At 41.0% G+C, this 13,403-nt stretch overlaps 1 protein-coding gene across 3 annotated transcripts in view; it reads right to left on the bottom strand.

Annotated features, from left to right (window-relative positions):
* The window catches only part of LIN28B (lin-28 homolog B), a 77,960-nt gene that overhangs the window by 45,242 nt on the left and 19,315 nt on the right, over window positions 1-13,403 (bottom strand). For all 3 annotated transcript variants that reach the window (XR_005661125.1, XM_039914834.1, XM_029047699.2), the window contains exon 3: window positions 12,301-12,515. Coding sequence is in view for 2 of the 3 variants with exons in the window: in XM_039914834.1 (XP_039770768.1) it covers window positions 12,301-12,515 (215 nt within the window). In the remaining variant the exon portion in view is untranslated. The remainder of the gene's footprint in view (window positions 1-12,300; window positions 12,516-13,403) is intronic.

Below are 13,403 nucleotides of genomic sequence, written 5' to 3'. Positions count from 1 at the left end.
GAGAATTAACCACCATTAGCCATCACTTTATATTCACCTTTGAATAGACTAAAGGACGCAGGCATGTTTCTGTGCCTCTTCTCCTTCCTTCTTTCTCCCTCTCTTCCACACCCAAAGAGAGAAATTGTATTTACATTTTCAGAATAACCAATTTCAGTTAGAATGTTATCAGGGATCCGATAAGGGAACAGAATGTTAAATATCATTGCCCTTTGAGACCTAACCGAAGAGATGAAAATGTAAGACCAATACTATTGTTATTCTGATATTTTTAAAGTATTTTAATAAGGTGAGTATATACTTGGAAAAGTCATCTGCTGAAAGTTTTCTTATGAAACGAACATGAAATACTTGAAACAGAGAAGCTACGCTTTGTACAAAGGAAAATTTCCCATAATTCTTAGGGAACTGCGCATTCAAATCATATGAATGGGAAATCAGTTAGTGAAGAACAGATGCCTAAACACTTGAACATTTCAACACCTACAGGGGAAAAGTATCTTTGTGCTCACAACACCTCTCATTTTAAAATTCTCTCTCATTATCATACTAGGTTTTTACACACTGAATGACAGCATGAAACAAAACACCACCAGTATAAACAAAACCAAAATGTACCTTCTGGTTCATATCCAATTAAAATACGAACTAGTCTTAGCCATACCTCCAGGAGGTATCTAATTTGAAAATTAAGTATAAATTTAGCTATTTTAAATCCCATGTAAACTATGCGGTATTTCCTCCTTGAGAAAAGCACAAATTGGTTAAAAGGTAATGAAAAGCAAACAAAGGTCTAATAATTGAACCAAATACAGGTCAACTACATTGATTTGAGAGTTTCTTTTTTATTCTCTTGCAACTTCTTCATCTTCATCTTCAAAGTTCTGTGACATAAAAAAGCAAGTCCCTCCCACCCCCTTTGCCCAAACCCAATTCACACCCAACAACTATGTAGGTGGGTGCAGGGTCCCCTCCCCCACTTTATTTGCCATGTGAGTTCTCAGAAAATAGAGTTAACGTTCAGCAAACCTCAAAGATAGCTAGAACGGCTGGTGGGTTGGGGGAGCCATTTTTTTTCTACACTAAACATAAGCCTCCCAAATATTGGAAACGCAAATGATAACTACTGTTTTAAGAAACAGCATTGTGTTGAATTCTTTTCAAATGGAGTACAAGATTTTTCTTCCCAGGATAAACATCCGTTTGTCTGAGGGTGCTTGTTCTGGGCTGAATGGCATAGGGACCACTTAGACAGAATTTTTTTTTTTATAAATGAAAATGTGAATTTCTTATTCATTCTCTGAGACACCTTCAACCCTATCTGGGACTCGCTAAAAGGGAAGTCACGTGACTGACAGTGAAAGAGAATGAACTGTTTTCTTTCTTTCCTGAAAACCTTTCTGCAGAAGAAACAAAAGCTTGGTATTAGCTCTCCGGGCCATTCATGGGTGGGGCCTGCATACCAAAAACCTGTAATGGGCTGAGGTTAATCTTAATGGGGGCCCACTTTAACCTTCTGAATACATCAAAAACCTGCAAACTGCCTCCCACCCCCACTGCCCCAGCAGTGCTTGGAGAAAATTGGTGGAACCGTTCTTTGGGGCATCATTCACAACTCAGACGCCAGGATGCCGCTCTCTGTTTTGAAGAATCACCTCTCTCAAGGCTTCCACCTTTTTTCTTTCCTTTCTTCTTTTTTTTTTTATATCCACCCTCCCCCCCACACACACACACAACTCGGCACTACACAGACTTCCGAAGCTCCTTGCATAAATAGGAGGATTCCACCAGGGTGATGGGTGGTCTTGAGGCCTTGAACCCGGCTGGCTGTATACTTTATTTGGGATGCAGAGATAAGAACAAAGTGTTGGCTGTTTGTTTTAACCTGGAGCCAGATTAAAAGTGTTTACATCTTTAATAGTCCTTCACGTAAACATACGCTACTATTGATTCCAGCTCAGAATTGTGGGAAGCCACCTCTCGCAGGGTTAAAAGTCTCACCCCCTCCCTAAAAAATCCGAATTTCTAGGCCCACTGCATTGCCTAGAGCCAACCAAGGGTGCACCAGAAAGTGGAAGAGATCATTGCACAAACATTCCGCCATTTTATCCTCTTTTCCCGACTATTTTGTTATCTTTCACTACCTAGGCTAGAGAGAGGGAACCAGGCCATAGGGGGGTCACGGAAAACCTGGCTCCCATCAGCTGCGCATCATCAACACACCTCCTGGGCTTGTGAGGGGCCAGGCGTGACCTTTACATGATCTTACATCTCCTATGATGGCGGAACGATGGCCTTGCCGCCAATTTAAAAAGAAGCAAACAAGCAAAAAAAAGCCCAAAAAAAACCCCGCGAAGCCAGATTCCCCGGGAAACCTGGGCCTTTTTAACATCCGTTACTAAAACGGTAAACTTCGAGGAGGGCATTGGGGTTTAGGTGATCGGGCGACATTCCTCCCCATTCACAGGCCTTCAATGGAGGAGGGGGGGTGGTGGATGGGCTTGTCTCCCCTGCAGCCCCAACTGCACCACGGGCTCATTTTCAAAGTCACTTCTCATTTATGGAGCTTTTGAACACAGATGGTGGCGGAGCGGCCTGGATCCCATGAGCCTTTTGGGGTGCCTGGCTCTTTCTGAAAGTAGGTTTACAGTTATCTGGCCAAAATGGAAGCGCACTGTGCCTATCTTGCCTTTTGAAATGAACAAACTTTACAGAGAAAAATCGGGCTAGGCCGATGAGTCAGCATCGTTTAACCAACGCATAACAAAAACCTCAATTATGCTGATTACCACCGAGTGACGATGAAGTCAGAAAAATGGCAATGAAAATACACGAGAGTCAAGGGGAAACTGTTATGCGTAGAATTCATGAGGACCTTCCATAAAAGCAGTCATCTACCAAATAAAGTGGGATCCCGTATGCCTTATCACACAAATACGCTTTGGAGCATGAATGCAAGCATTGCATTTAAGATAAAGAAATGTCGGTAACGGAAAAAACAAATAAACAAAACCACTCACTCACAAAGCAGTGAAATGGCCAAGGGGCGATTGTAGCGCTGTGGCTATGTAATGGTTAGGAAAGGCCACTGGCCAACATAAAATCGATTTCAAATGTATTTGGCACTGTCAGTTACATAACGCCATGCTCAGAACTATGATCATCACATTCTCCATGCGTCAGATTGATTAAACGGAATAATCTGTAGAGGATTATTTTCAGGCAATTTTAAATCATTTACCCCCAAAATTGGGATTACCAATAAATATATAATAGCGGGGTAAGCTAAGTGATTTAAGATTTGATAAAGATTTGACTATTATAAAATTTGGTTTGGGACATTTAAGACATATTCAAAGATGTGAAAGAAAGATATGCAGAACTACTGGCAAATCTAAAAACCGTATGGTCCAATCTCTGAATCTGGAATTATACAAGAATTTAATAGCTTTTCTCTTCTACTTGATTCTGAATGTGGATGATTGTATAGGCCAAGGAAAAATGACCAACATATGCATTACATATGAACTAGGTTCTATGTCAATAAATCACTTTCAAGAATATTTATTCGGCACCCACATGTGCCTACAAGGATACATCTCAATACAGACTGTTTTAATAAAAATATACACACTATTTGCCCCAACAGAAATTTTAACAATGAAAATACATATCAAAACATAAGAAGAGGCAAACGATCTCATATTTGCACTTTTTTTGTTTGTTTTAGAAAAATGGAGACTTCATTTAGTCCTACAGGTGCAAAGGTGTTTTTCTTCCGGGACATAAAACTTTTAAGGCCATTAACCCTCCAAAAGGATTATACATATCCTTTTGGAGGACTAATATACTATGTATTGATATAGATTATAGATTATGTATTTATACAGAGACATATTTAAAAAACCGGGTAAAAGGTGGAAATGAAGAAAACCAGTAGGAAAATGTCTGACCCCTAAACCGTTCAAAAATACAGTACAAAGAAATAAGAGTAATGAAAACTTTATATAAAAAAGCATCTGCATAGAAGACCTTCCCTTTCTTTTTAGTCAAAGCTTACTAAAATATGTAATTGGTACATAAATGAAAAGAAACAAGAAGCAACACTTCCTGTACATGAAAATAAATGTTTACTTGATAAGGTGCATGTGTGACTTTAAAGTTAACTAAAAGGAATGAAATGAACTATTTAATTTGGAATGAAACCGGAGAGGCTGTTCTGGACCTGTTCAAAACTGGCTACTGCTTTATGGTTGAAATGGGCTTACCGCTCTGCAAATTGATACTGTATCTCCTCAGTAGATCAATTGTGGCATTAGGATGTAAACGTTGACTTCGTTTCTCACAATTGACCTATTTAGAACATAGGTGTAGGATGAAGGCGCATTAGGCATATGATGTATGTGTATCTCAGATCTCCAGCCCCTACATAACTCGAGGCAGTGCAAGACTCCCATGCGCTTCAGTAGGGTGCTCTGCTCCCAGTAGGTGCTCAATAAATGCTACTGATCGACTGATGACTAAACGATAGGGAAGAGATGGGATGAAATGAAATATGTATAAAGTTGTCCTATTAAGATTATTGTTTTCCTTTGCAAATCAAATTTGCCTCTCATACTTAAATGTCAATGCTACAAGGAAAATGTACTTGGATGTTAAAATTCTGTTTATTTAAAACCAATTTACTCTCTCTTGGACCTAATACATTTTTTGAAATGTTTTCTATTCTGCCATTCAATGTGATAAAATATTTATTCTCTACTCCAAAATAATGAGCAGGCCTTGTGTTAGATTTATTTTTTCTTCTTGGAAATAAGAATCCTGATGGAATGGGCTCTTAAAAATTCATTCAATACCCCAGCTCCTCACTTAATGGCAGAATTTACCCAGGAACAGTTACTAATATGTTCTTTATTGATACAATCTGTGGCCCATTGATTGGTTCTTAAATTCTGAAAGTAATTATCCTTCAAATGCTTTATTTCATATTTACTGCTCAATAACTGCATTAGGAAAGAAGTGGCTCAAGTACTAAGGATTCTGTTTGCTTGTTACCTTCCAAAACATACAGAACCTTCCCATTACGTAAAATTCATATACACTTGGGCTGAAGACCCAAGAACACAATGATGTTTAAGGGTATTATACTATTTTAACTATTTTTCAATTGCAAAAGGTTATTCCTAAGGTCTCTGCATAACAGTTCAATTATTCACAAAGTAGAAATTGATTCGGAAGGTTCTTCAATTTGTTTTGCTGCCTGTTAGTATAAAAACAACCTCCTAAAATAACTACTCAGTAACATTACATAATGAATGGTTTACAAATCTTGGCTAAATTACATGCAAATATTTGGGTAATGTTACAGCAGGAAGGCATGGAATTTCCTCAGCAGCCTGAATGCTTGGCATATCTTAATGCATCCAAGGTTTGGCAATTCATTGGACGTTCAACATATAGAAACACAGGATGTTTTAAAACGATTTACCCTAAGAAACTGCATTCACTTTGACCTAATACAACTTATTAGAATGCTATTTACAGAGAAGGTGTTCTTTAAGTCCCTACTTAAAAGCCATAAACTGTTAGACCTAATAAAAGAGATTTAAATTAGTTCAACAAATGGAATACATTTCAGAAAGAAAAATTACATAAGTACTCCAATCACCTATTAGGTGCTATGCCACACACAATGAATGCTCACTGACTAAATGATTGCTTTCATTCTCTCGCAACCACCATACTGAGTCTAAGCTTCTCAATGGCTAGTCAAGTCTCCTAGGCCCTTGTGTCAGTCCCCTTGGCCCTTAGTACAGGGTGCTACACAACGTTGATGCTAAATAAACATGGAAGCGGAAGTGACACAGAGGGAAGAGGAAGAAATGAGTGAGAAGGCAGACTATGAAAGAAACACGGATCAAGGCGGTTTTCCCCAGCTTCAGCTGATCTCAGGCAATGCACAGGGCTCCCATATACCAAAATAAGTATCCCTGGAATGGTGAAGCCTCAACTCTAAATGTCGGGAAGTGAAGCCTAAGAGACTGGTGTGGCTTATTCAGTTATCTTTTGTTTACAGCAGCATCAAAAGGCACACAGAATTGATGGGGGGAAATGCATAAAACTACCTAGCTGGTCCCTTCAAAAGGTATTTGGAAACAATGAACCAAAGACACAGAAAAAGAAAATGGGTTGTATATCAGAGGGTCTCTCTGTTTATCAGTCAAAATCTTAACAAGCTATATATTCCATTCCCTAAAGGTGTACTTTGGCAGTGGCTTGAAACATAGGATGTCAAATATGGACCACTTTTCCCTGGGAACATAAAAATAAGGGCTAGGAGGGTTAAGGGAGAGAGGGATCAAGTGCTGTTGCTCAGAGCATGCATTTTTACTAGCCAAACTATATCTACTGAGCACTTATTATGTGAAGAGCACTGTACTAAGCATTTTGTTACATTGCACTTCAAATTGGAATCTGAAATGTGCATCTGTGAGTAAACAGCATCAAATGTTTATAAAAATGCATCAGGATGAAAACAAGGCAAGGTTCCAGAAAGCTCGAAAATCTTGGGTGCTAGACTGGAAAGCAACTAAATGGCCTAGTCTAGCTAGGTTACAAAGACCATCTAGACAGTGTCATTTTGAAACCAAATTGCACTGTTGGAGGCACAGATTGCACTAGTTTACAAAGCTTATGGGAAAAGCCACCAGCTTAATTACTTTGTTACTTAAGCACAAAGTATCCCGATAATTTACGGCTCACCATCACCCATCATGACAACTTTGCTCATGGGAGAAAATAGAGCAAACCCTTTGGGTACTCAATTGTAGGAACAAAGAAAAAAAAAACTTTTAAGAACTAGGCAATGAAGGTGAGGAGATGCTGCAGCATTAACTAATACTGAAACCAACAACAAATAAGCATCTTCATTAACTGTTCCGACTAATTTGGTAAAGATTTTTACAAAGGAGGAACTGTATGTGCCACATTCAAGGGATTTAGTAGCCGCTTTTAGGTGCAATGATTCTCATTGGTTTATAAGGGTTGAAGTATTCAACATTTCATACTTTGGCAAATTCCATACTTTGAATAATGACCGTTCTTGTTTTCCAGAGACAGTTCCATACACAATTGGCTTCAGTTTCATGTGTTTCAACGACTAGTTTTACTGCTATGTAAAATAACTTAGTTCCAAAATGACTAAAAATCCTGAGAGGAGAGCCATTTATTTTGCCTCTAATGTTCACGATGACATTGCCCCAACAATCAAGGACACAGTAAGGAAACTTACATAACTTGATGTGGAAAAAGAAATTGAACAGCCAATTTCTTGACTGAGGTCCAAGGCTCTTCAAACAAACGGTTTCTACCTTTTTAACACATTTTACTTGTAAAGCAGGTCTCCTTTGTCTAGAAATGATGGTCATTTTGATAATGAGAGTGGGTTAATTCCTTCTAAGGGTCTCCAAATATAGAACAAAATGAACAAAGCATGTAATACTTTTAGATCCCATCCACAAATATATAGAGTATACTATAAGGTATAGTATACTATCTGTATACACACACATATGTGTGTGTGTATATCTATGTCCTGAGCAATCAAAATAGATATTTGAGATTTAGAGACATGTGAAAGGAAACAATTCTCCTGCAGAAACAAGAGCATGAATAAAGAAGACAAAGCAAACACCAAGGATTTTGGCAGAAGAGTTAGAGTGAACATACTAACAAAACAAAATAGATAATGTAGCTTTCCTTTTACAAGCTGAAACAATGTACTTAGAAAGAAAAGGTGTCGAAGTCTAAGCATGACTGTAAGGTAACACTGTCACCTGGTAACACTGAGTAAGAATCTTTTCCAAACCACTAGTAAAATGCAATTGCCATAGCAATTCCCTTAAGTATTAACAACCATTTAAGTATCACAGTGACATAAACAACCCTGATTCAAAAATCTCAAAAGTGTATCGCAATGAAGTTGCCTGGTTCCACATAATTGACAAAAAACCCATCATTAGTAATGACTTCATTTAATAGTTAGAAAGCAAAAAATAAATCCCTTCCATCAAAAACCTTGAAACCACAAATTACTTATTAACTCAAAAGATACTTTCCCAGTATCTTTAACTTAAGGTAATCCAAAATGTATCTATGAGTCTACTTTGTTTCATTTCCCTTGTCTATTCAGTGATGAGGATTTAGTCAAAGCTCCTAATCAATTTTTAAGCACTCTGATCACTTGCTGGATATATTCTGCAATACCAGTGAAGGGGTTTTAGCAACCAGCAGATTATTTAATAGATAGCATGTCATATATTGAAAATTTCAATCTATAAAGATACGTTTTTTAAAAATGTGGAATTACTAATTCAAGCTCAAGTCTTTAAATGTTGTACCTAAACCACAGGTGGAGTCTTCATGAGTGTAGCATTCTTTGAAAATACATTTATTTACATTTAAACTTTTCTAAACATTTCTCACCTTCACAGGCTGAAATTGTGAGGAATGTATTTAGAAAATCTCCTCCCTTCCCTCCTTCCTATTTAGTGAGCACCTTTTGTGAGCAGAGCACTAGACTAGGCTTCTGGGAGTGCACAATAGTAAGTAAAAGAGCTGGTTCTTGCCCTCATGAAGCTTATAATCCAGTGGGGGAGAGTCCCCGTAATCTTTTCTTTAAAAAAGATCATTAAATCCAAGTCAAATGTTTATACAATGAATATCATCACATCGGCTTGTCACAGGCATGAAGACATAAACTGTTAGCCCTATGCATTGTATTAAACTGCAGCAGCGACTCGGCATACATACATACTTACACACACTGGACAGCATCTGGGCATGTGCAGACTGTTGACATCACAGACACCTGAGGCAATACTGTACAGTGAATTCAACGCAATTGCCACTGGTCGCTAACAATTTTTTGCAAAGGAATATATAACTGAATTGATGACTCTGGGAAAGATGAGTATTTTCTTAAAGTTACCAATTTGTTCTTTGTAGGGTTAGGATCTTCACCTTTTGCTAATTCTCAAACACTGTTTCAGTTAACCAGATAAAATCCATAAATGTTTAGCAGAATTCTTGGCATGAATTCCTGAAATTAGACCTAACATACTGTTGAGCAGAAGCACAACCAACCTAGGCATGTAATATTAATCTCCTTTTATTTTTCAAAACTATGGCAGATTTTCAAAAATATGTATTATAATATCCCCCTCATAGTGATCTTCACTCTTGAACAAATCTGTAATTATTATTAATGCAGGGCCTGACTGGGGTTGAATTGTCAGAGACATATATGGCCTATTACAATGTTATGAGTGTGATCTTTAAAATAACTTGAACAGACCCTGGTACAGGTGAATAGTCAGTGTTCAAGTCTTCCTACTAGTACATTTTCCATTTTCCTTAATATTAAAAGTCTGAAAGGAAACTACAGATGTTGAAATAATGAAATAAAAGAGAAGTGTTGCTTTATTGTACTTTCAAGAAGAAAGAAGGAGAGCAGCTTAAAACAGTTCCTGCAAAATAGGATACTTTTAGAATTCTAAGACACTTATCCAGGGGAAAATGGCAATATGTCCTTCCAGAGGTTGTCTGGACAATATCAAAGTATCGTGGCAGCCACCACTTTCGCAAAGCAGCTAATGTTTTTCAGGGTGACTATTTAAATCAATGAGAGACTCTGACAACCCCCCAAAACAAGTCACCCCCACAATTCAAAACCTAGAATATGTGGAATGCCAAAAATGCATCTGCCAACACATGTTGAGGAAACAGTCGATGCTTTTATGAAGCCATGATTTTCTATTGCTTTTATTCCCAAACTGATTTTACATTACTTATTCCCAGGCCAGGAATAAATGGAAAAATTTTGTGCATTCCAACAGAATGGAAAATACATGAACAATACTAAATTCATAGCCAACTTCACATTTTAAAACAAAAATGAAGTCTCTTTTGTTGCAAATCAGCTGCAGTCTGCTGTAGAAATATCGATAGATGGGGGACATATTAATTATTGCCCTTATATGCAGACTTAAAAATATCCTGTCAGTGTGGAATGAAAGGTTAACAACTCATAACAACAATAAATAACAACAAACGGAAGGTTTAACAAATGGAAAACAATCACAATGCCTTATTTTGTAATCTTCCCTACAATGTTTTCTTTTCTAAGCAGGTGTTGTTTACAGGATAAATATTTGCCCAAATTAGAAACACAAAACACATTGTTCTTTGAGATCCACATGCTTAAGAGCTAGGGAACTGCAATTTATTTGCCTTAAAAAGAGGGGCAATCAGAAAATACAGTGATTAAACAAAGAGGGACTTTTTTTCGTTCATCTATAAAGCAAATTTATGAGATCGTAAATAATAATTTAACAGCCTAAAGAAGGCTCAAAGGGAAAGAAGTAAGACTGATAGATTCGTCAGCCATTGATTTCATAACAATCTTGGAAGACTTTGCCACAAAAGGTAGCCTTACATCCAAGTGTAAGCAGGAAGCATAAAACCAAGTAGCTTGTATATGGCCTCGTAATATATAAATCCTGTTTCATTTCACAGTTTATGCTTATTCTTCCATATATAAACAGACAATAATGATGGCCAGGCCTTTAGGGAAGTAGGGAAAAAATATCACCCACAGTTAGGTCAAAACGCTACCAGCCACGACCACAAGCCGACACTCCAGAAAGACATTGTTTCTTCGGATCCTAATGCTTTCTACCGGCTTGATAAGTGCTTATTTCTTGAGAGGAGGAAGATGAACGTTATTCAAAAGTTACAGGACATTATGGAATTTTAAAATGTTATGCTTTGACCCGAGGGACATGGTAAACCCGAAGGATATGGTAAACGGTAAATAGACCCTAAACCTCCCTGGCTTAATTGTAAAAATGCCACATTCATGGGTCAGCAATAGGAATATTACGAATAAATTTTCAGTTTCCTTCGTAGGGGAAATCAGTCCCCCACCTACCCCTCTTGCGAGAGGGAGAAAGAGGGTGGGGTGGGGAGAGAGAAAGAGAGAGACAGCAAGTTTCAAACCCCTTTAACATCGGTTGCTCTTCCGAACCCTCTAATGGCAATTTGAACTTTTTTTTACACCTACGGGTAAAACTCACTCATCCTTGTGAAACGCTGCTATTGTCGCTGTTAAAAAACCAGGAATTCCTGATGATAATTCTGGGTTTGTAGTATCCTTTCTTTGAGAAATTAAACAAAAGGTATTTCTGGTCTTTTGATCCCCATCTGGGATTCCTTGGGTCACAAATTTACACCTCCTAAGGTCTACATTTGCATAGAGCTTTTTCTAACGACGCTGCCACATTTAAAAAAATATAAACAACCGCCTCTAGCCACATGCTTTTTGAGTGTAGTCCCTTAAAGAGACAGCATCCTTGGCTTATTTCCAGCTTTTCAAATTTGCTGAATATCAAACCTAAGGAGCCCTCATTATATTGATATCAGTAGAGTATTTCTTTAGCGCTGAGGATATGTCAAGCACTGTTCTAAGCGCTGGGGTAGACAGAAGTTAATCGGGTCAGGCAGTCCTGACACAGAAGGCGCATGTTGATCTCTCGTCACGACATAATATTACTCCACAGGATTAGAGCTGGATCCCGGGCTCACTTTTAAAAACCATGTGAAAGTGCGTTTCCTCTGCAACAGCAGAATGCCTAGGGGAGAATCGGGAAGGCTGAATCCGATTGCCCAAATTGAACCGACTTCAATTTTTTTCTGAGGTAGCGCTTACTCCAGCGCAACAGACATAATAGACGCTTCCCAAATAACACAATTACCATCTCCGATGGGGGGGGGGGGGTGCACCTAGGATCTTCGGTGCCCACCAATTTCTGCCCAAAAGGGCCGGGACTTAGAGAGGCTGGGTCCCGAACGAAGTATCGATCTGGGGACCGGGACCGGCGTCGAAGGCGAGATAAGACGACGCTTCGCCTGGGTTTTGTTTGGGGGGCGGATGGCGTTGTCGGCCAGGTCGTTTTTTGGAGGGGGGCCTTGCATGAACCCTGGGAGGGGGGCCAGGGCCGTGGGACAGATCCCCTTCTACTCCCTAAAGCACACACACACACATGCAGGCACCCAGATGCACAACCCTGCCAACTTGCTGCTCCCGCAACTCGGCCTGCCTGTTGTCTGTTGTGTTGGTGTGGGCCTGCCTGCCTCCTGTCCGTCTGTCGTGTCGGTCGTGGGGGGCTCGCCGGCTCCCCAGGGCTCGCCCCCCACCCCCGAAAGGGCAGAGTGAGTGGGCCGCCGAAAAGGGGCGCTTACTTGGTGTACGAAGACATCGACGGCGGGATCCAGGGGGCTCCCCTCCCGGCTGATCATGGAGATGAACCCAAACCCCATCCGCACGTTGAACCACTTGCAGTGGCCGGTTCCGTGGGAGACCTGGCATTCCTCCTCCTCCTCCTCGTCGTCCTCCTCCTCCTCCTCCTGCTCCGGCAGTTTCCCGGGCTCGTCCCCGCCACCTTTCCGCGGCCCTCCTGAGAAAAGAGCCAGCGAAACGGCGTTAGCGGCGATGAGCATGGTCCGCACGGGGCACAATGGGCTGGCTTCGAGGGGGGCCCGCCGGGTGGGTGCGGGGGCACAGGAGGAGGGGGCGGGGACGGATTGGGGGGGGCACGAAGGCGGGAGGGGGGGGAAAGAGAGAGAAAGAGCCGGGAAAGGGGGGATGGCAGAGGGGGCTTCGCAGGGGGGAGAAGTTGGGAGCGGGGCCAGAGGGAGGGGAGAGGGAAAGGGGTAGAGGAGAGAGGGAGCGCATTACGAAATGGGCCCGTTGGCTCGTTTCGCCAGGCCAAGTCATCAAGGGGTGGGAGAGGGAGGGGGGAGAGTGTGTGTGTGGTGGGGGGGTTGGGATGGGGGTGCGGGGGTGGAAAGAAGAAAATGCAACAACGTCCTATTCCGCATCGTCGAAGCTCCCCCGAACAGACTGTAAGCCCGTCAACGGGCAGGGACTGTCTCTCCCCGTTGCCCATTTCTCCATTCCAAGCGCTCGGTACAGTGCTCTGCACAGAGTAAGCGCTCACTACTGAATGAATGCAGGGCCGTACCTACGTGAGATTTCTCATTCCCACTCCATCTTCCCAGCCCCGCGAACCCCGAAGCCGGCGCCACTTGTCTTGAACCTCTCGGGGTTCCCCCACCAGACCGTTTCTCGACCAAACGACTTTCTCCCCCGCAAGGGCGCGGGGAAGGGGAGCCGGGGGCGGGCTGCACCAGCTTGCCGGTTGCCCGTGCGGCCCGCGATTTGATTTTTTTTGCAACGCGCCTCCCACCCGTAAAATGACTTTCGGTTAAAGTTGGGGGGAAACGGGGGGCAGGTGTAGCAAGGTTTTCTGGAGCGCACCCACTGAAACTGCGCTTAATCACAC

Source organism: Ornithorhynchus anatinus, chromosome 19, assembly GCF_004115215.2.
Source record: "Ornithorhynchus anatinus isolate Pmale09 chromosome 19, mOrnAna1.pri.v4, whole genome shotgun sequence".
NCBI lineage: Eukaryota > Metazoa > Chordata > Mammalia > Monotremata > Ornithorhynchidae > Ornithorhynchus > Ornithorhynchus anatinus.
This window is presented reverse-complemented; position numbering and strand designations above follow the sequence as displayed.